The sequence below is a fragment of the Xyrauchen texanus genome, chromosome 35 (genome assembly GCF_025860055.1).
Source record: "Xyrauchen texanus isolate HMW12.3.18 chromosome 35, RBS_HiC_50CHRs, whole genome shotgun sequence".
NCBI lineage: Eukaryota > Metazoa > Chordata > Actinopteri > Cypriniformes > Catostomidae > Xyrauchen > Xyrauchen texanus.
In genome coordinates, this window is record NC_068310.1 from 5,720,887 (window position 1) to 5,743,783 (window position 22,897).

General features: G+C 37.9%; 1 protein-coding gene across 1 annotated transcript in view; it reads left to right on the top strand.

The window, feature by feature from the left end:
- Nucleotides 1-22,897, top strand: part of LOC127628647 (utrophin-like) — a 353,825-nt gene that overhangs the window by 92,162 nt on the left and 238,766 nt on the right. The window contains exons 27-40 of the mRNA XM_052105413.1: nucleotides 1,705-1,884; nucleotides 2,167-2,301; nucleotides 2,391-2,540; nucleotides 8,134-8,295; nucleotides 12,177-12,308; nucleotides 12,414-12,587; nucleotides 12,675-12,830; nucleotides 13,305-13,475; nucleotides 13,551-13,730; nucleotides 14,361-14,489; nucleotides 18,487-18,657; nucleotides 18,806-18,976; nucleotides 19,898-20,026; nucleotides 20,807-21,052. Coding sequence (XP_051961373.1) covers nucleotides 1,705-1,884; nucleotides 2,167-2,301; nucleotides 2,391-2,540; nucleotides 8,134-8,295; nucleotides 12,177-12,308; nucleotides 12,414-12,587; nucleotides 12,675-12,830; nucleotides 13,305-13,475; nucleotides 13,551-13,730; nucleotides 14,361-14,489; nucleotides 18,487-18,657; nucleotides 18,806-18,976; nucleotides 19,898-20,026; nucleotides 20,807-21,052 — 2,286 coding nt within the window. The remainder of the gene's footprint in view (nucleotides 1-1,704; nucleotides 1,885-2,166; nucleotides 2,302-2,390; nucleotides 2,541-8,133; nucleotides 8,296-12,176; nucleotides 12,309-12,413; nucleotides 12,588-12,674; nucleotides 12,831-13,304; nucleotides 13,476-13,550; nucleotides 13,731-14,360; nucleotides 14,490-18,486; nucleotides 18,658-18,805; nucleotides 18,977-19,897; nucleotides 20,027-20,806; nucleotides 21,053-22,897) is intronic.

The following is a 22,897-nucleotide window of genomic DNA, read 5'->3' on the forward strand; positions in this document are numbered from 1 at the left end:
TCTGCAAAGAAGAGTGAGCCAAAGTTCCACCATATTGTTGTGAAAGACTGATCTCCAGTTATCAGAAGCATTTGGTTGCAGTTGTTGCTGCTAAAGGTGGCACAAACCGCTATTAAGTTTAAGGGGGCAGTTTTGTGTTTACTCAGTCTGCCTTTTATTTTATGTTATATCTCATTTAAAGGTCTAAAACAATTTAGTATGAAAAATATACAAAAATATAAGAAATCAAGAAGGGGCAAATAATTTTTCACAGCACTGTACAATAATAGTAGTTTTTGTAATATAAACAAATTGTATATGTAACATCGTAACGGTTATACAATAATATACCAATTCAATATTTAATGTAATCATTATTTGTTCATTAATAATGTCTTAAAAATATTTATTATTTTATTATTATTATTATTATATAATGCAATAAAACATATTAAAATATCAGCAGGTTAACAAAAGGTTTACGTGAACAAACGCAAACATGTAAAAACAGACAGAAAGCTTAAATTGTAAATTATATGTTGTATTTATGTGATATATGCAATTTTTTTTATGTTTCTTTGTGAATATGCATTATAATAGCAGTTATATTAGAAGTTTACAATTAAATATATTTGCATTAAATTCATTAATTTATTGTTTATAAACAATTACTTTTAAATATTTAGATTACTTTTGATAATAATTTAATAGAACATAAAAATACAGGTGGTCACATGTAAACATATGGAAACGTATATGAAAAAAGACAAAGTAAATGTAATATTGTGTTTTATATATGATATAAGAATGAAATCTAATTGTTAAATGTTGTTATAATACTAATAACAATAATAATAGTAATAATGATAATATTTATAATAAAATATTCATATAATATTGAACACATTATTACTTTTAAATGGATAGGATTGGTGTTAATAATAATAATAATAATAATAATAATAATAATAATAATAATAATTGTAAGTACTAATAATAGTAATAGTATTTCATATAATGGCAACTATGATATTAAATTAAACATAAGTGTATTTAATGCAAAATCTGACAAATTATTACTTTTTAATAAATAGATGTGTGTTGTTATCAATGTAATACAAATTTAAAAAAACATAGTAGGTTTCATGTAAACATACACAAACATAGACAATGTAAATGTTGTGTTGTTTTTTTATGTAATATATTAATTAAATATAATTAATAATAATAACAATACTAATGGTATTATATTAATAGTACATGTAAAAAAATGGCAGTTAAATATAATAATATAATATATAACAATAACAATGTATAACAATGACAAGATAACAACTATATAATATACTTGTATTAAATGTAACAATTAACTAATAATTACTTTTTAATAGATATATTACTATTGTTAGTATTTTAATAAAACTTGAAAAATAAATTGGAGGTTACTTGTGAGCATACACAAACAAATATGAAAGCAGACAGAAAGCCTCAATATTAATTATGTTGTTATGTATGTTTTTTAAGTGTAATTAAGTTGAATGTATTTAATACATATTCAAGAGTGACTTTTATATCATTTGAGATTGTGATTTATGATTAATGCACTTTAACATAATGAAATAACATTTGACATAACAGAGTAGCATGTAAACATATGCAATCCTGTTTGAAAACACTCAGAAGGCCTAAAGTAAATGTGTCATTTTTGTGGTTTGTGTGTCTCAGAAGGCCAAAGAGGATGTGCTACAGAAGGAAGTGCGAGTGAAGATTTTGAAGGACAGCATTAATGTGCTGATGAGGAAGATGCCCTCTGGTGCTCACGATCTGAGCGCTGAGCTCACTGAAGTCCTGAAGAACTACTCCAAACTGTGTGATCGCTTTAAGAGCAAATGCCACACACTTGAGGTACTGACATAAACACATGAACACATGTTAAGCTAAATACATGTTAATATAATGTATGTTTTTGACTTTAGAAGAACGTGTACCAATTAATCGTTCATAAGTAGACCAGAAACATTTATTAAGAGAGTGAATTGAGTCAGTTTTGATTTCATGTTCTCTGCGAGGATTCATTTATTCTTGCTCGAAAAGATATGCTTTGATTGGTTCTTGTTTGTGTGTTCACACTGGTGTTTTGCTGATAGCAGTGTATGGAGAGTGTAATGTTGGTGTGTTTATGTTCAGGAGGTGTGGTCATGCTGGATCGAGCTGCAGCAGTATCTGGATGTGGAGTCTGGCTGGTTGAGCGCACTGGAGGAGAAAGTTCAGGCTACGGAGAACATCCCAGAAAACACAGAGGCCATCAGTGAAGCTCTGGAGGTAACGATCTCTTAAGCACATTACCCTGTAGATCTCATTTACTCACTGTAGTCTACGAGTCAGAGTCAAGTTTTGTGTGTTTCTCTTAGTCTCTGGAGTCGGTTCTCCGTCATCCGGGTGATAACAGGACTCAGATCCGAGAGCTGGCTCAGACTCTGATCGACGGAGGGATTCTGGATGACCTCATCAGTGAGAAACTGGAGAATTTCAACTGCCACCACGATGAGCTGACTCAGCAGGTGTGTGTTTGAAATGGTTGGGACAAAATATATATAATTTTTATTGCTCAAACTATATACATTATATACTGTACAGACACTGGCCACTTTATTATTCACATTAACCATCAGAATGGGGAAAAAATGTGATCTCAGTGATTTAGAGTGTGGCATGATTTTTGGCTGGTATGAGTATTTCTGTAACTGCTAGTTACCAGCCATACTGTCCAAGCTGACAGGAAGGTGACGGTAACCCAAATAACCACACGTTACAACAGTGCTATGTAGAAAAGCATTTCTGAACATCACTGAACACGTCATTGAGGCGAATTTGCTACAGCAGTAGAAGACCACTCAGGCAGTCTTGTATTACTCGAGATGAGACCACTTTTTGAAGGTCTCGTTTCGGAATCGACCACAGTTTTACTCTGTACTGTCTCGGTCTCAGACAAAAAGGGTTTGGATTTTTTTGGACTCTGGATTTTATTTCAAGACCGTTCAAGACCACAACTGCGGAGATATCTGATTTATTGACATCATTACTGTGATTGGATGTAATCTGAGAAACTGTGGCTGTCTGAGAGATGTCAGTCAAATCTTCTGTAATAGAATCTGGCTACCTAAACCAGTGTTTCCAACCACTGTGCCCACTAGTGTGCCGTGAAAGATTGCCAAGTATGCCATGGAAAATGATACAATTCCTCAAAATAATAAAGAAAAAAATTCTGGTAGTTTAGTGAAGGCATAGAAACGGTAGAAAAGTTTTAAAGTTGCCAATTCAGTACATGTTCCATCACAGAGTATTTTATGCAACCAGTTTAAATATTTAATTATATATTTAATTCAGTGAACCAAATTAATTCATAGAATACAACAGGTGTATTGTTTTACTCACAGACTAAAAGCTGTTTATTTGAGCACAGCATGGAGTTACAGATGTTATGAACAGATGTGGCTTACTTGTTGCATTTCTCCCATGAAACACAAAAAGAATATGAGAAACTGTTTGTGACAGCGGGGGCGTGGTCAAGCGCCCGTCCGGGAGAGAAAAGCGGTAAGGGCGCTTTCACCTGAGCTAAATTATGTCTAACACCTGTCTCCAATTTCAGTGAGCACGGGGAGAGCGGCATAAAAAGCAGCGAGAGGGCCTCCATGGGGAGAGAGAGACAGAGAGTTATGTTGGAAGCTGAAATCTCAGTGCTTTATTGTATGTGTAAAACTGTGAATATTATTTTGTATTATATTGTGGAGACATTAAAGGTGACTGACCTGAAATGTTCCAGCACTACCTGGTCGATGAGTCCCTCGACGTCGCGGTCCCCCACTAGCAGCCACCTCCGGCAGGCGTCCCGGAGCCGTTGGGCAAAAGCGAATGGGCGGTCTGTCTTCTCCAGCTTCATAGCCCGGAAGAGTTGACGGTTCTCCTCCGGGCTCCGGCCAACCCGTTGCAGGATGGCTCGCTTGAGGTCAGCATAGGCCAGGAGGCTCGTTGCTGGCAATTGTTGAGCCGCGAGTTGGGCTTCCCCGGACAACAGAGGAACAAGGCGAGCTGCCCATTGGTCGTGCGGCCAGCCCCAAATCTCGGCGGTGCACTCAAAGAGGTCGAGAAACGCTTCTGGATCGTCCGCCGCCCCCATCTTCTGTAACGCCGGTGGGGGCAAAGAGGCGCGGGGGTCCGGGGTCGCGGCTGTGGCTGTGGCTGGATCGGCCTCCTGGGCGAGAAGACTCCGGATCGCAAGCCGATCCTCTGCTTGAGCCCGCATGATCTCAAAGAACCGACGATCCTGGTCCTGCCGGAGCTCAAGCAGGGACTGTTGGTGGCCCTGATGCATCACAGCGAGGGACTGGAGGACCTCCGCCAGCTGGGAGGACTCTATGGGGCGGTTACCTTCCATGACTGGAATAACGTTTCCCGGGTTTCGACACCAGTGTAAGAGAAACTCCTCACAAGGCAGTTCAGGTCAGTCACCTTTAATGTCTCCACAATATAATACAAAATAATATTCACAGTTTTACATATACAATAAAGCACTGAGCTTTCAGCTTCCAACATAACTCTCTGTCTCTCTCTCCCCATGGAGGCCCTCTCGCTGCTTTTTATGCCGCTCTCCCCGTGCTCACTGAAATTAGAGACAGGTGTTAGACATAATTTAGATCAGGTGAAAGCGCCCTTACCGCTTTTCTCTCCCGGACGGGCGCTTGACCACGCCCCCGCTGCCACACTGTTACACATGATGGCGGCCAGGCAGCTGCTCTCGGTCCAAGTGCCTGCCATATCTAACCTCTGTCAGTGTGACTTATGTGTTTTTTTTCTCTCCATCAACAACACGATTTTGACCCGGTTTGACTTTTTTTTCCGGAGAATACAGTAAATAAATGTCATTATTTGCTGTGCCATTGCAATAATTAATTTGCAAGAACAAATCTACAAATAGGAAAAGACACAAATTTGTTGGTTTTTCATTATCCTTTTAGTGCTCTTGTCACCTGTGACCTCATTATACAGCCTACCTCTGTTACTTGCATTTTTTGCATTGCCAAATTTCAAACATTACGAGTTCACACTACTAAGACAGACAGAATTCATGGATACGTTCTTAAAAAGGAAAACTATCGACGATGGTTATGTGGGATAGTGTTATGCCATGGGATCTTTAAATCGAAAAAATTGTGCCTGGGAAACACTGACCTATAGGCCTACCACAAATAGTTAATCTGTAAAAAGCGTCCAAAAGAAAAGAATTCTGCAATGCAATGCTTACCGAGATGGCTGAGACCACGTCAAACTTTTATCAGCACTTAGAAAGGAAGCATAAAGAAAGGTAAGCTAAGTGTAAGTGATGCTAGCAAAGCTAGCTAGCTAACGTTAGCAATCTGCCTATTGCTGCATTCCATTAAACTCATTAAAGTCTGATTTTCCAAGTTTCTACTGGTAAAAGTGCAATGGAACGACACTTGAATTCTTAATTACAACTTGGAAAGTCATGCTGAAATTTTAAACTCTGAGATGCAGGTGTGTTGTTTAAGAAAAGACAGAGAAAAGTCAAGTATTGAATAATTGTTTGATATATTCTGTACTTAATGATGGTTTCTAGGGAGAGTCATCCAGAAAAACGTATGTGCTACTTGCACAAAAATGTTATTGTTTTAGGAGGATGGTAAAACTTGGAAATGAGTGTTGAATAAAGAGGGTTATATTGATTTCAGCTCCTAAGTGTGTGTTTGTATTTGTTTGCTCATAGAAAAAAAGGAAAATTCACACACATAAAATTCACCTCTGCAATGCCTTATGATTTTTTAATCAAAATATTTCTCATAGTATACTGACACACTGACACACACACACACACACACACACACACACACACATATGTGTGTGTGTGTCAGTATACTATGAGAAATTATATATATACACTGGCAGCCAAAAGTTTGGAATAATGTACAGATTTTGCTGTTTTGGAAGGAAATTGGTACTTTAATTCACCAAAGTGGCATTCAACTGGTGTAAAAACAGCACCATCACTATTTGAAAAAAGTAATTTTTGATCAAATCTAGACAGGCCCCATTTCCAGCAGCCATCACTCCAACACCTGATCCTTGAGTAATCATGCCAAATTGATCACTTGGTACTAGAAAATCACTTGTCATTATATCAAACACAGCTAAAAGCTATTTGGTTCATTAAATGAAGTTTAACATTGACTTTGTGTTTGTTTTTGAGTTGCCACAGTATGCAATAGACTGGCATGTCTTAAGATCAATATTAGGTCAAAAGTGGCAAAAAGGAAGCAGCTTTCTCTAGAAACTCATCAGCCAATCATTGTTTTGAGGAATGAAGTTTATACAATGCTTGAAATTGTCAAAAAACTGAATATTTCATACAAAGTCTTCAAAAACAAAGTACAACTGGCTCTAACATGGACAGAAAGAGATGTGGAAGGCCAGATGAACAACTAAACAAGAGGATAAGTACATCAGAGTCTCTAGTTTGAGAAATAAATGCCTCACATGTCCTCAGCTTCATTGAATTCTACCTGCTCAACACAATGTCATGTATATCAGTAAAGAGAAGACTCAGGGTTGCAGGTATATGGGAAGAATTGCAAAGAAAAAGCCACTTTTGAAACAGAAAAGCATAAATAAAAGGTTAGAGTGGGCAAAGAAAGACAGACATTGGACAACAGATAATTGGAAAAGAGTGTTATGGATCTTAACCCCATTGAGCTTTTGTTGGATCAGCTAGACTGTAAGGTGCATGAGAAGAGCCTGACAAGACAGACACATCTATGGCAAGTGCTACAGGAAGTGTGGGGTGAAATGTCACCTGAGTATCTGGACAAACTGACATCTAGAATGTCAAGGATCTGCAAAGCTGTCATTACTGCATGTGGAGGATTTTTGATGAGAACTCTTTGAAGTAGTTTAAACATTTCTGAAATAATTTTTCAAATTGTAATATTCATTTTTCATGTTATTAATGTCCTGACTATACATTGTGATCAGTATAATGCCACTTTGGTGATTTAAAGTACCAATTTCTTTTCATAAGAGTAAAATCTGAACATTATTCCAAACTTTTGGCCACCAATGTGTGTGTGTTTGTGTTTGTGTGTGTGTTTGTGTGTGTGTGTGTGTGTGTGTGTGTGTGTGTGTTTGTTTGTTTTGTTTTTATGGGAATGGGAACTTTCAGATCAATTTGAGGAGTGTCTATGGTTTGCATGTTCCACATTTTATTTTAAGTGTGTCATGAAGTGTGGGACTCGCACTGGTCTGGTCTTGGTCTTGACTCGGTCTCGCCCTGCCTTGATGTTGTCTTGGTCTCAACTCCTCAAAGACTTGGTCTGGTCTCGGTCTTGATACACTCTCTTCTTGGTCTCAGTTTAGGTGGTCTTGACTACAACAGTGCCCTCTGGGTACCACTACTGTGAGCTAAGAATGGGAAACTGAATCTGGACAGCAGACGATTGCAAAACATTGCCTGGTCTGATGAATTTGGATTTCTGCTGAGGTATTCAGATGGTAGGCCCACTGCATCCTCAGCTTTCTGTTCTTGGCTGACAGATGTGGAACCCAACGTGGTCTTCTTCTGTTGTACCCCATCCGCTTCAAGGTTTGACATGTTGTGCATTCTGAGATACTATTCTGCTCAACAGAATTGTACAGAGTGGTTATCTGAGTTACTATAGACTTTATCAGTTCAAACCAATCTAACCATTCTCTGTTGATCTCTCTCATCATCAAGGCGTTTTTGCCCACAGAACTGCCACTCACTGAATGTTTTTTGTTTTTCACACCATTCTCTATATACTCTAGAGACTGTTTTGTGTGAAAACCCAGTGATCAGCATTTACATAAATAATCAAACCAGCCCGTCTGGCACCTACAATCATACCACGTGTTTACCCATTCTGATGGTTGATGTGAATATAAACTGAATTTCCTGACCCATAGCTGCATTATTTTATATGTATACAAAAATATATGTATACATATACATATGTATACACTGATGCCACACAATTGGCTGATTAGATAATCACAGGAATAAGAAGATGTGGCCGGTGAGTAAATGTAGATACTGTATATTTAAATTTTGTGTGTGTTTATGTGTAGGCCTCTGCTCGTCAAATGTGTCTGGAGCAACAGTTGTTGTCTCTGAAAGAGAATGAGACGGCCTTACACACACTACAGACGGCTCTCACACACCTGGACCAAACACTCACCTCTTACCTCACGGACCGCATTGATGCCTTCCAACTGCCACAGGAGGCTCAGGTATACAGACCCACACACACATTTCTCACAAACAGAAACCTCTAAACAACCACAGCAAACCACAAACACACTCTTGACACATGCACAGGGTTCCCGCGGATCCTTAATGTCTTAAAATGTCTTCAATTAAGTTTTCCAAAACTTAAGGTCATAAAAAGTATTAAATATCTTAAACAATGCAACAAATGTCTTGATTGTTATTTAAAGGTGCATTATGTAACAATTGTCATGTAATATTCACCTTTTTGTTTGCCAGTCTCTGAACGGCTTGTAAAGTAACTTAAAAAAATGACCCCTTCCTGGACTTCCTAGGTTGCCTATCAAAGCCTGTAGACTGATTTTTCTGCGAAGGGGTGGGTCGCTTTTGCTGGGAAAATCCAAAGGATGTGACATTTATGCACGCTCCTTAGAGCCTTGCCTCAGACAGTAATATCTTCTCTTCCGCTATTCAACAGTGATAACAAACTGCAACACTAGGTAACGCTATCTTAGAGATGGAATCCAACAAACGTCCGGCTCCCAGCACAACACCGACTCCTACACAAACAAAAAAACAAATTAACATTTATCTAGTGAATCCCGTCTGGCTAAGCGTGAACATGATCTTGGTTGACCGGAAACTAGAGTGACCATCGGCAGGGTATTTGATTCCTGGAGGGATCTTCGTTCAGTTTTGGGGATCAAAACCGACCCTGAATTGGCGTTCTTCTTATTGGACAGGTAATCTTACATAACTGCAAAGCATGTGAAATATAGTGCCATAAGGATTGATCTGTGTAATTTTAGTTAAACTACAATAACACATGAAATGAATGCTAGACAATGTTCAAGATAATGCACAAAAAGCTCCATTAACTAGCGCAACGTAACTTGTTTACACAGAAAATATACATTCTATTGTTATAAAACAAGAGTTCATTGGTATATCAAAATGACTGTTGTGATGGAATCACATCAATACTGAATTTTGTCAACATATTTATAATGTACAGTCTATTTTATAAACAGCTACTGTCATCATCCACCAAATTTAGCTAACAGCTATTGATAATTGCTGGCTAGCTAGCTTACACCGACATAGGCTATCGTATAAATGTATCATGCAAAAAAGTGATTACTTCAAACTACAGTCAGACCTATATTCACACTTTATTTTAGCCCTATTCAGCACTGGAGATTCAAATATAACATACAGTCTCAAAATTTGTAGTAAAACAATCATAACTGTGTTATTTTCATTATGCTACCTCATCTGTCAGCTTGAGGTCGGTGAATCACGTTGTCTCTTTGTGCGTTAGGTCATTGTTTTGGCTGATTCTCACTCGCTCGCGTCCCTATGGACTGTGTGCACGAGCTCGCACATGAGAAACAGGTAGCTGGCTACAGTTCACTTAACAGCTACAGGTGTCATTAATAACAATGGGTTCTGAATCTTACATACTGCACCTTTTAAAGAGGTCTTAAATTTGGAGGCGGAAAGACAGGAATCGTGAAATGGCCTAATGTGATTATCAAACTTCAAAAGAATATGATTTCATTAAATAAATGCATGCGCTGCATCCTTCAGAGTGAATATGTGGCACTGTTGTAATTTCTCCAAGCACGTGGGGGCTTGCGAGTGTTTCCATCTGTTGCAGAGAGGATCGGAAATTTGTTGATGATGATATAGTGTTGATGAAATATGACAAAGTTTACTTTTAATTGTTTATATTGTAATGCACTGTAGATCATTGTAGGAATGAACATTTTATTTCCCTTATCTGTTTGAATGAGCAGCTGGAACAGTGAAGCACAAACATTTCAAAATAAGAGTCCCCAATGTATTTCAGCCTTTAAAGTCAGCATGAAATAAAAATTCACTCTATTTTCTAAATGCATGTTATTGATCGTAATGTGAATGATTCATCTATGCATATGTTTTATAAAAATTGTTTTACCTTTTTAATCTTTAATCAAAATGTCATAACTTGATCTTCTGGTGAAACTACAGAATTCTCTTTGGTGATGTAGGACCAGGACTTCTGCAATCATATAATCCACTTAAACCCCGCCCCTTTCTTATAAATACCACAACCTTGCATAGAGTTGAATGAAGCATCAACCACATGTTGGTGAAGATGGCAAGATGTATTTGTATCTGTTTTCCTTCAAAACTAGTGTTCCTTAACCCAAACTTCCTTAGGTATGGGTCAGCTGTCTTAAATTTGTATTTTGAATGTGGAAGAACAGCGAATTTGTGGTTGTATTCGAGACATTTCACACCTGAACTGATAAAATATGGTTATCTTTTACTCACTCGTTTTTCATCGGCTACAGCCTCTTCGTAAACAAAGACTGCAATGTGCTTGTGCATTTATGTTTATTTTGGATCATAATTGTGTTGAGATCCTCAATTTCACAGATAACCTCCTCTGACTCAGACACACACACACAGTTGTAGGTGTGTGTGTGTGTCTGATACAAACTCGCATTCAGATCTGCCTCCATTCCTCTATGAAAAGCACATATTTTCACATTCCGATCAACAAACAATGGTTAAACTCAAGTCACCGCCCTACATTTTATTCTTGTTCCATGATCTGTTTCACTCAGAAATACGACACAATATGGAAGAAAAGTCGGTCGCAACTTCTGCTTCATCGTGACTTTAAAGTTAAAAGTTCAGCGCTATGAATAAAATCCTTTTTTTTCTCCCTTCATCTGGAATTTAATTCAATTTAGACTCTTGTAGCCTCTGTCTGGCACTCCCAATCACAGGAAGGAAAGACTAAAAACATTTAATAAAGGCTTCCAATTTTAAATAGTATTGACAGATTAGTTGCCTTTCTATCAACACATCAAATCACCAAAATCCTATATCGGTCGACCTCTACTTATGTAAAGGTACATAAACCAATTTTAATGTGAATATAAATGTGGAAAACATGTCTTGAGAATCTTAAACTTGAATAGATCTACCCTGTATTATTGATAAGCATTGTTAAGGCCATGTTGAACGTGTGAGTCTGTGATACATGATTTATTTTGAGATTTGTTTGTTTTGGTATGGGGATATGGTATTCATTTTTATTTGTGCAGGTCTTGAAAAAGGTCTTAAAAACTCTTAAATTTGATTTTAAATATTCTGCAGCAACCCTGTAGTAATGGAAATATTACTAGAGAGTGTGTAGCTTAATTATTGATAGAACGGACTGTGTATTTTAGTATTAAAACAATTAATCTTAAATCTACCTAATATTGCCATATAATTGACATGACATTAGCATAATCAACAGAAAATAATTCTGAGGAAATCAGATATCATTTCTTTTTATCAGGGTTAGAAATGTATTAAACTGTCACATTCAGTGTATTGGAATAATTTCAGTCTTAACTCTTAATTTAACAGTTTATGATTGTAAATTATTCACATTGAAATCTGCTCATGTTTCATGAATGAGTTTATTGGTAAATATAAAAAAAAAAAAGTAAATAAGGTTGTATATGCTAACATTAGTGAACTGTATTAGTTAACATGAACTAACCACGAACAATTAGCACTTATTTATCCTGTTTAATGTTAATAAACATATACACACGTGGCATTGAAAGTCGAATATGCTATTATTAAAAGTATGTAATTTCTGTGCCACCAAACGGAATTGAATGTAATTTGTTTTCAAAACAGCTTTCTGAATATGTCCCCCATCTGCCATTGGTCAAACAAAGAGATAGTCCCGCCCTTTGTTTAGTGTTTGTATAGTGCATATACATTATAAGGCATACTGTATACTTGTTACAAATACAAGCTTATTGTAAAGTGTTGCCAAACTTCTCGATCTTTTCCCTATTGTTGTAATCTTAAATGTAACTTTAAACCTTTGATGTGTTCTTTATTGTAGTCAATCCAGGCTGATATTGCTGCCCATGAGGCCACGCTAGAGGACATGAGAAGGAGGAATGTGGGGAATGTGCCTCCGACAGCCACAGAGGGCAAACCGGTGCGGGGAGGCACCCTGCTGGACCAGCTACAGGTGAGACACTCTGGGGTTGAAGATTTTAAATATAATTTTCATATTTTAATGTAGCATAGGAAGGTCGGTAAACTGTATTGTCTATATAACCTATGTCCTGTTTAGCGTAAACTCCGTGAGATCAGTACAAAATTCCAGTTGTTCGAGAAACCGGCTAACTTTGAGCAGCGGATGCTAGACTGCAAGAGGATTCTGGAAAGTGCTAAAGCTGAACTTAATGTACTGGACCTGAGAGACACCCAAGCAGAGGAGATACAAGCCCATCTCACTGGATGCATGGTGAGACAACACAAATACACACACACATCACCATGGGCTTTTACACTGTATGTGCTTTATATGAGTGAGATGTTTTTGATCTTTCAGAAACTGTATAAGATCTTGAGCGAGGTGAAACTGGAGGTGGAGACGGTGATTAAAACAGGCAGACAGATTGTACAGAAACAGCAGACGGAAAATCCTAAAGGAATGGACGAACAGCTCACCGCACTCAAATTACTCTATAATGACCTGGGAGCTCAGGTACACAAAAATGTATATATACAGGATTTATGATATTAAGAAGAATTATATTAATTTATTTGTGTTTATATGCAGCAATACAACCAGCAATAAATTGACCTACATATGTTATTACTAAAAGATTATATTATACATGAAAAATGCCACTCGGGGAGTTCTGTGAAGAGTTTTGAGTGATGACTTGAACAGGTCATTGAAATGAAGTTTTGACTCAGTTCATTGAAACTGACAATTTGAACTGATTCATGGAAATTAGATCAAGCATGACGACTTTAATACGGTTTTTACTACAAAATTGGAAGTAGAGACACAATAAAAAATCTATGTCTTTTCTATTTGTCACCCATACACATTTTTGTGTATGAAATGCTTTGACGTAGAACATAATGATATCAGGTCATATAACACCACCAATAAGAAAATTGTTTGCTACTGTGTCATTAAACAATGTTAAATATCTGACTGTGTTGCCAGGTGACTGGGGGGAAGCAGGATTTGGAAAAGGCCCTGTCCCTGTCTCAGTGTCTGCAGAAGGACAGCGCCACTCTGCAGGCCTGGATGAACCACACTGACACTCAATTCAAAGAGAAACTCAACTCAGGGGAGATGCCCGCTGAAATCGATGTGGAGATCACATGGGCCAACGTGAGTGTGTTTGATAGACACCCGTTGAGACTGTATACAGATAAGAGAGTGTGTTAAAGGAGTGTTTCTCTGTAGGGTGTGTTGAAGGAGTCTGAGCGTAAGAAGAGTGATCTGTCTGTGATCATGGAGAACAGCACCGCCCTGCAGGCGTTAGTGGAGGGCAGTGAAGCTCAGCTGGAAAATCAGCTGTTTGAACTAAATGAGGATTGGGAGCGCGTGCACACTCTGATAGAGGACTGGCTTAGTGTTGTTCTGGTGAGTGTGTTTGTTTGGCCCGCACTGAATTTTCTCCCGCAAATTTCAGATTAAAAATGTGAACTAGTGAAAATACAAATGAGGTTATCTGGTTGGACAACTGAATACTTTTTTACATTGTAAACAGAATTGGTATGCTGAAGCATTATATTGGGCACAGAGTGGCAAAAATGTATTTAAACAGGAATCACAATTGCTGGAAGCAAGCATTTGTGGTGGTTCGCAGAGTGAGAACTGCTCTGATCCAATTTGCTTTTAGTCCATGGTCTGGTTTGCTCATAAATACTCCTCGCTCCAGATTAACTTTATTTTCACATTTGTGTATTCCAAATATAAAGTTAATGTAAAATGAGATAACTTTTACAACAAGGCCTTGCTTTAGTACAATTATGTAAAGACTCCAGATAGCCTTGCGGTGCCATGTGAAATTTATGAGTTCAGGACAGACATACATTATGTTATTATTGTGTAATAAGACTGTATTATTCATTATGATGATGATGATAACAATAATAATAATAATAATCTACAATGTAATAACATAATGTTAATATTATTACATAGAATAATAAATATTTGTTGTGGGCATAATAATAATATCTAATGTCATACATATTATGTGTGTTTTAGAATCACAGGCGTGAGGTGGAGATATTTGATGAGAATTTGGCTCATATCAGCACGTGGCTCTATCAGACTGAGATCCGATTGGATGAGATGGAGAGGATGCCTGCAGCCGAGAGAGACAGAATGTTAAAGGTGACTCAACACATGCATGCATGCATGCACGCACGCACACACTCACATACACAAAGTATTTGACTTTTCTTGTTACTTTTGTATTTTGGCATACCATAAGATCCATTGTGTTGAGATGACCAAGAGCCAAGTGATGTGACGCCGGGAAGAGAGAGGATGAATGAATAATTAACTAGCCAACTCATTAGTTTGATGGTTAGTTAGATTATGGAATGTAGAAATGGTTTATATACAGACAGGCAGACTGATGGGCGGACAGACAGGCAGTTAGTTAGTCAGTCAGTTATTCACTTAGTCAATTCGTCAGTTAGTCGGTTAGTCACTTAGTTTGTTTGTTTGTTAGTCATTTTAGTTGTTTATTAACTCAGACACATGCACTTGTTAACAACATATATTGACATATCTATAGATAGAAGAAAGAGAGTTAGTTAATTAAAAACTATTTAGTTAATTAGTTAGTTGACTAGATAGATAGATTCTCTAACCATATGGTTGGTTGGTTGGTTAGCTGGTTGTTAGTTGGTTGGCTAGCTGTTTGATTGACTAGCTGATGGGTTGACTGGTTGGTTGAATGGTTGACTGGCTGGCTGGTTGTTTGGTTGGCTGGATGGAGGGTTGGGTGGCTGGCTAATGGGTTGGATGATTGACTTGCTGGCTGGTTATCTGGCTGGTTGGCTGATGGGTTGATGGTTGGTTTGTTGGTTGGCTGGCTGGCTAATAGGTTGGTTGGTTGGTTGTTTGGCTGGCTGGCTGGCTGGCTGGCTGGCTGGGTGGTTGTTTGGTTGGCTAGCTGACTGGTTGGTTGGTTGGCTGAATGGCTGGTTGTTTGGTTGGCTGGCTGAATGGCTGGTTGTTTGGTTGGCTAGCTGACTGGTTGGTTGGTTGGCTGAATGGCTGGTTGTTTGGTTGGCTAGCTGACTGGTTGGTTGGTTGGTTGAATGGCTGGTTGTTTGGTTGGCTGGCTGGTGATGTTCAGGACTGCAGGCAGGCCAATCAAGCAACCGCACTCTCTGCTTATTCAGCCAGTATGTGGTTTAAAGTTGTCCTGCTGAAAATACCGGGACGTCCCTGGAAAAGGTTGTGCTGGATGGCAGTATATGCTGCTCCAAAATGTTTACATATCTGTCTGTATTAATGGTGCCCTTGCAGATGTGCGAGTTACCCAAGTCATGGGCACTGATACACCCCTGGCCCATACAGACACTTGCTTTTGGACCTGACGCTGATAACAGCTTGGATGGTCCTTTTCCTCTTTGGCCAGGAGAACACGATGGCTGTGTTGTTCAAAAGCTATTTAAAATGTGGACTCATCGGACCAAAAAACACATGATTTCACTGTTTTAGTTTCCATTTAAGATGAGACCGAGCCCAGAGAAGTCGGCAGCAATTCTGGACAGTTTTGATGTATGGCTTCTGCTTTACATGGCATAGTCTTAACTTGCATCTGTGGATGAAGCGATGAGTGGTGTTGACTAACAAAGGTTTCCTAAAGTAATCCCAAGCCCATGTTCATGATATCCATTACAGATGAATGATGTTTTTTAAAACAGTGATGTCTGAGGGATCAGAGATCACACACATTCATAGTGGTTTTCGTCTTGACCTTTACGCACTGATGTTTGACCATATTCCTTGAATCTTTTAACTATATTGTGCACTGTAGAGTGGGAAATGCCCACAATTCTTCCAATTTATTTTTGGGGAACTTTGTTCTCAAAGTGCTGGATTATTTGCTGAGAGCATATGTTGGCAAATTGTCAAGTCTCAAATTATCCTTGCTCTTGAAGGACTAGGATGTTTTTGGAGGCTCCTTATATACTATGACACAATTGCATCACCTGTTTAACATCTCCTGTTTCACATCACCTTGTTATTTCAACTCATCCAATTGTAATAGATCTTAAATTGCCCCTGTCTCAACTTTTTTTGGAGCATGTCATCTGATTTGAAATTACTATACATTTAAAATAAATAAATAAAAGTCACAAGGTAAAACATCATAGAATGTTTAGAGTGTAGTGCTTTCAGTTTAGCAAAGGGTTAATATAATTTACAAATGAATTCATTTTGTTTTTATTAGCATTTTTCATAGTGTCCCAACTTTTTCCAAATTGGGGTTATAACACTGGCACACAACTGTTAACAACAGACATCTACATATCTATAGATAGAAAAGAGAAAGTGAGTGTAACCATCAAAAAAAACAAATCTTCAATTTAAGTCATATCATAAATATCACTAGTTACACCTCTTGTACAGTACACAAATTAATGTGAGGTGAAAAAAAAAACACATTTATATTAAAAATATAAATCTGAGTGTTGATTATCTTCCTCAAAGCACAAAATATATATTGCCGGCCAAACTTTTGGAATAATGTACAGAGTTTTCTGTTTCGGAAGGAAATTGGTACTTTAATTCACTTAATTCAACTGATCACAAAATATAGTCAGGACATTACTGATTTAAAAAAACAGCACCATCACTATATTAAAAAAGTAATTTTTGATAAAATCTAGACAGGCAGTTTTCAGCAGCCATCACTCCAACACCTGATCCTTGAGTAATCATGCTAAATTGATCACTTGTCATTATATCAAACACAGCTAAAAGCTATTTGGTTCATTAAATGAAGTTTAACATTGACTTTGTGTTTGTTTTTGAGTTGTCACAGTATGCAATAGACTGGCATGTCTTAAGGTCAATATTAGGTCTAAAATGACAAAAAAGAAAAGAAACTTTCACTAGAATCTCGTTTGTCAATCATTGTGAGGAAGGAAGGCTATACGATGCTTGAAATTGCCAAAAAACTGAAGATTTCATACAAATGTGTACATTACAAAGTTGTCCTTGTCAAAGACAAAGGACAACTGGCTCTAACAAGGACAGAAAGAGATGTGGAAGGCCAGATGTACAACTAAACAAGAGGATAAGTACATCAGAGTCTCTAGTTTAAGAAATAAACACCTCACATGTCCTCAGCTGACAGCTTCATTGAATTCTACCCGCTCAACACCAGTTTCATGTACAACAGTAAAGAGAAGACACAGGGTTGCAGGTAAATGGGAAGAATTGCAAAGAAAAAGCCACTTTTGAAACAGAAAAACATAAATAAAAGGTTAGAGTGGGCAAAGAAACACAGATATTGGACAACAGACAATTGGAAAAGAGTGTTACGGATCTGAACCCCATTGAGCTTTTGTTGGATCAGTTAGACTGTAAGGTGCGTGAGAAGAGCCCGACAAGACAGACACATCTATGGCAAGTGCTACAGGAAGTGTGGGGTGAAATGTCACCTGAGTATCTGGACAAACTGACATCTAGAATGCCAAGAAACTGCAAAGCTGTCATTGCTGCATGTGGAGGATTTGTTTTATAAGAACTCTTTGAAGTATGTTCAAGTTTAAGAAGTTCTGAATATTTATTTCAAATTGTAATAGTAATTTTCATGTTATTAATGTCCTGTCTATACATTGTGTTCAGTTGAATGCCACTTTGGTGATTTAAAGTACCAATTTCTGTCCATAAGAGCAAAATCTGAACATTATTGAAAACTTTTTGCCACCAGTGTATCTCAATTATAAATATTTAAACAAATAAAATTACAACATGACAAATAGCATGTCATGTCTCCACCTCTGCTAGTGAAAATCTCAGTGATCACAGAGAAAAGCAGGTATCCTCAAACCAAGCGATTAGTCTGCCAAAAGAGAAGTGCTGAATCACAACTCATGTAAAATGTTCTTCCACAATTCGCTTGCAAGTTTATGCTTTAACTGCTTTAAGTAGTTAGTTGGATGGATAGATGGATTTATCGATGGTGGCTAGTAGACATGGATGAGATGAGAGACAGATACTGAGTTTTCTTTTTTCTTTAAAATAACGTGCACTGATGAATTGTGAACAACGGAAATTAGAGACATTTTTGAAGAAAGTATATAGTCAATTATATAGTCAAAAGATGTAATGTTTTCTTTGAATCCATTCTCTCTCTCAGGCTGTGCTGTGTGAGTTGGAGGTTATGAGTATGCGTGTGGACAGCGCTCGTGATCAGGCAGTGATTTTAATGACCAGTAGAGGGCCCACGTGCAGAGAGCTGGTGGAACCAAAACTGGCTGACATCAGCTGCAATTTCCACAAAGTGGCGCAGCACATCAGCTCTGCTCAGGTAAACCATGAGTACAAAATTATCTTCATTCATATCTCAGCATACCTCAACGCATGCCTCGTACATGGAGCTGTTTGGGTATACTTCCAATTTTCAGCTGCGTCTATGAACAAACACTCGGGATCAAGTGCTGTGTTTGTGTGTACAGGTGTCGGCCAGTCTGGAGGTCAATCAGGAGGTGATACGCCCACAGCAAGTGGTGTCAGATGAGAGGTCTGCTCCTCATGTCTCCTCTCTGCTACTGTTTGAATCAGACCTACAAGCTGCTCTCAAAGCACTGGAGCAACAGGACCATGCACACACACCTGACGATGAGAGGGTACACACACGCAACCACACAAATACAAAACCTTCACATGTATGTAAATGTATTTGGACACTTAAAGCTAGGGTGTGCAATCTTTTCCAGAATTGTTTTTTGTTATACTGGTTGAAAGTCTCTTCACATCCTGATAGCAATCAATAATTGAAGGTCTAAATGTAAAAAAAAGAATATATATATGTCTTCTGTGGATGATCGACCTATCATTGCATTTGGTCCGAATGTAATAATAGGATGTCCTTACTGTATGTCAATCTTTATTTGCATACCGCCTTGCAGACAATCACACGTCATCAGCTCGGGGTTCCTTGAAGCGTGAGAATAATGTTCTTTATTATTGTAACGTCTAACCTGTGAATCTGAAACTGTTGCGATCGATTCCACCAACTGGTCTCTCCTCCTAGTGCTTAGACTCTACTGTGTGTGTGTGTGTGTGTGTGTGTGTGTGTGTGTGTGTGTGTGTGTGTGTGTGTGTGTACAGGTGTGACTTTGAAGACACCTCTGAATCGAGGGCGGGCTCTCTGCTTTCAAAGCTAGCTTGCTAACTGCTAGCCTCTATTGATAACACAGCCTAGCTTTAAATCACTCTTAAAATATCTGATTGCATTAAATTATACAGTAAAATATCAAATCAAGTGGGATTTTTTAATTCTCTTTAAAGAGAATAGCACAATTACAAGTTTCAAGTAAGACATTTCACAAAATAGAAGTTTGTTTTATTGGGTTTTAAAAGGCAAAACAATAGATACAGTTCTAAAAATAAAGACAGGAATTATTTGGACACTTTGGAATATGTCCATAATGAATGTAGACATGTAATGAAATTCATATATTTTAAAGGGTGAGTGTGACTTTAAGTGTGCAAATGTTTCCTTATACTTTTAGTGGCCACTGAATTTTTGTGTATGTGTGTTTTAGATGGATGAGGAAAAAGCTTGTGTTGAGGAGGTGTTGAGGAGAGGAGAGGAAGTGCTGCTATCTGTTCCTGATGAGGACAGAAGAGAAGACCTCCACAGGAGACTTCTGTTGCTCCAGACACGCTATAAGGTCATTTCAAAGTCTGCTCTCTGTAATACTTCTCCCATTAAATTGTTGTTTTCATGATATGTACCACATTATTTTAGGGATCAGAAATTGGACATTGGGCAATCAGAAATTGGCCAATCACACATCACCCTACCCACCATAATAATAATTTAGTAAGGCTGTTAAATGTGCTGTAAGTGATTTTTCATGGAAAAATATGTAAAACAAATTTCTACTCTCTGAAAGATATTAATTAAATAAGTGTTGTGAGATATTTCACCGGTCTCTGTGACTGTTCTAGTTTAAAAAAATATATATATATATTTTAAAATGTGTCAGATGTTTAAAGGAAATTCATTATGGGGGCATTTTTTTCCCTACACACACACACACACACACACACACACACACACACACACACACACACACACACACACACACACACACACACACACACACACACACACACACACACACACACACACACATTCACTTCCATTGTAAATGCCTCACTGGAACCTCGATTTTCCTGTTTTTAAAGAAATGAAGGGACGATTAATTAATGTTTGTGGTAATGAAGATTAAATGCCAAAAATGCTCTTGATTTAGCTTAACTAGTATTGAACCCCAAATATTCCTTTAAGATGCTATATTTAAGGAGAATCACTGCTGACATTATACTGAGTCCTGTTTACACATGACCTGAAATGAATTTAAATGTGGTTATATTTCTAACATTTTATTTCTATTCATTTTTATAAGTGTGAAAGCGTCTAATGTTGCTTCTCTCTCTCTCAGCAGGAGCTGCACATTGTCAGAACTCAACCAGTTGTTAAAGTTGCCATCGACTCAACATCATCTCCACATAGAGCAGATTCATCCCTCTCTCCTCCGAATGAGATGAGCGCTTCTCTCTCTCCGTCCGACTATCTGCTGGAGATTAATAAGGTTCTTCTGGTCATGGCCGACAAAGAGCTACTCCTGAACTCCTCAGAGCTGAGCGGAGGACTATTTGAAGATTTCTCTAGTCAGGAGGACATGCTCAAGGTTAGAAAGAGACGAAGACATTTTGACACTGCTGTTTACTCCATGATAGTATTCCACACACTTAAATGTCAGTGGACTAGTTTCAGGGTTGGGAAGCTACTTTAAATAAATGAATAACTCCTTTAGTGTTCCACTGAAGAAAGTCATTCTGGTTTCAAAAGACATGAGGGTGAATAAACAATAGATTGGAAAAGGAAATGTTACTATGGAGAGATACTCTGTAGACTGAACTTGATCTTGAGCCTTCATGTCCCAGTCAAAAAGCCTCCTCTTATGTGAATGTCAGGTGTGTCCTCAATAGTGCACTGCAAACTCACATTTAGGTCTTGCTCATTCTGGTATGGCACACCCACTTGTCATGATCCAATTAAATCCCAATGGAGAAAATTATCGTGAATTTCACGCAATGAACTTCTGGTGGCGAAGACATTCCCCACATGCGCTTCGTGTGGAGTTCAAGTTATGTGATCTTTGAGAGGCAAATTCAACCAGTGTTGCCAACTATTTTCAATGGAAAGTAGCTAAAGCCTGCTCGAAAAGTAGCTAAATGTCGCCAGATGACGTCATCGCGTCATATTTGCATTCTGCTTAATTTGTCGGTACTGTAGCCTACTTCAGTTTATAATAACAGTTGTCTCCCCTAAACCGTGCTCATACTGTTTTTATATAAGTATATAGCCGAATGTCCAGTAAAACGGTTCTCAATTACATATTTTCTGTTAGACAACGGAACGGAACTTAGCTAACGTTACATGTTTATGAGTTTGAAGAAGGTTTATTGTTGTGTTTGGATAAGTAAAATGTATAGAGTCTGTAAATATATGATCTGAAGTCGGAGTGTTCAGAAACCGAACCGGAATGAACTAAAACTCTGATTAGTAGTGAATATAAGCGCATGCCAAGAAAAAACGGTCTCAAATTACATGTTTTGAATTAAAACAAAGGAGAAGGCAGCTGCTATGTGATCACTGATTGGTTCCTGCTAACACAGCGTGCACATGCGCAGCTCATTCATGTCTATGTCCGCTGGCGTGCAGTCAACGGAATGTGCTGCTCCTCTCAGCCACTCACTGAACAGAGCAGATGCAGTGGGGAAGTAAGACCTCACGCTTGCAGTACTGGCGATATTTGGAATTTGGAAAGTTGCTAAGGTTTGTCCAAAACGTCGCTAGATTTGTCGCTAGTCGCTTTTTTTAAAAAATGTCGCTAAAGGGGTCTGAAAAGTCGCTAAAAATAGCGACAAAGTCGCTAAATTGGCAACAATGAATTCAACACGTTGGCTAATAGGAAGTTGCTTGGTTTGGCGGTGACCTCTGTGTGGGCGGTGCTTAGTACAGAGCTTCACAGAATATTCTCAATGGACCAGGGAATCGGTTTAGCGGCAGGGTTATTGGTATTTTTTTTTTCACTCCTAGAGTATAAAGTGCAACATTAAACAAAGGTTGCTTGGCATTTATTTTTTTGCTGGTTTCACACTCGCTTAACATCCAACCACGCCACCTTCGTCTAAGGAATTTCACTTTGCAAAGGTAAATGTGTCCGCGCCATTGTTGAAATATGACAGGCTACAAATGCCATTTCATATTGACCTGAAGGCTGCATGTGCAATACAATGTGACGTTTTGTCATGCTAGACTGCTACTAAAAAAATGGCAAGTTTCTGGATTAGCAATTCTGTTTTGGAAACCGTTATAATACTTTAATGCTAATGTTGTCACTTATGAAAGCCTGTTTCTGTCACATCAAATAATGATAAAAAAGCCATCACATACAGTAAGTAATTATTTTAAGATATTATCTAATTATTTTGAGAAAATATTGCATTTTCCAAGATTACCATTTACA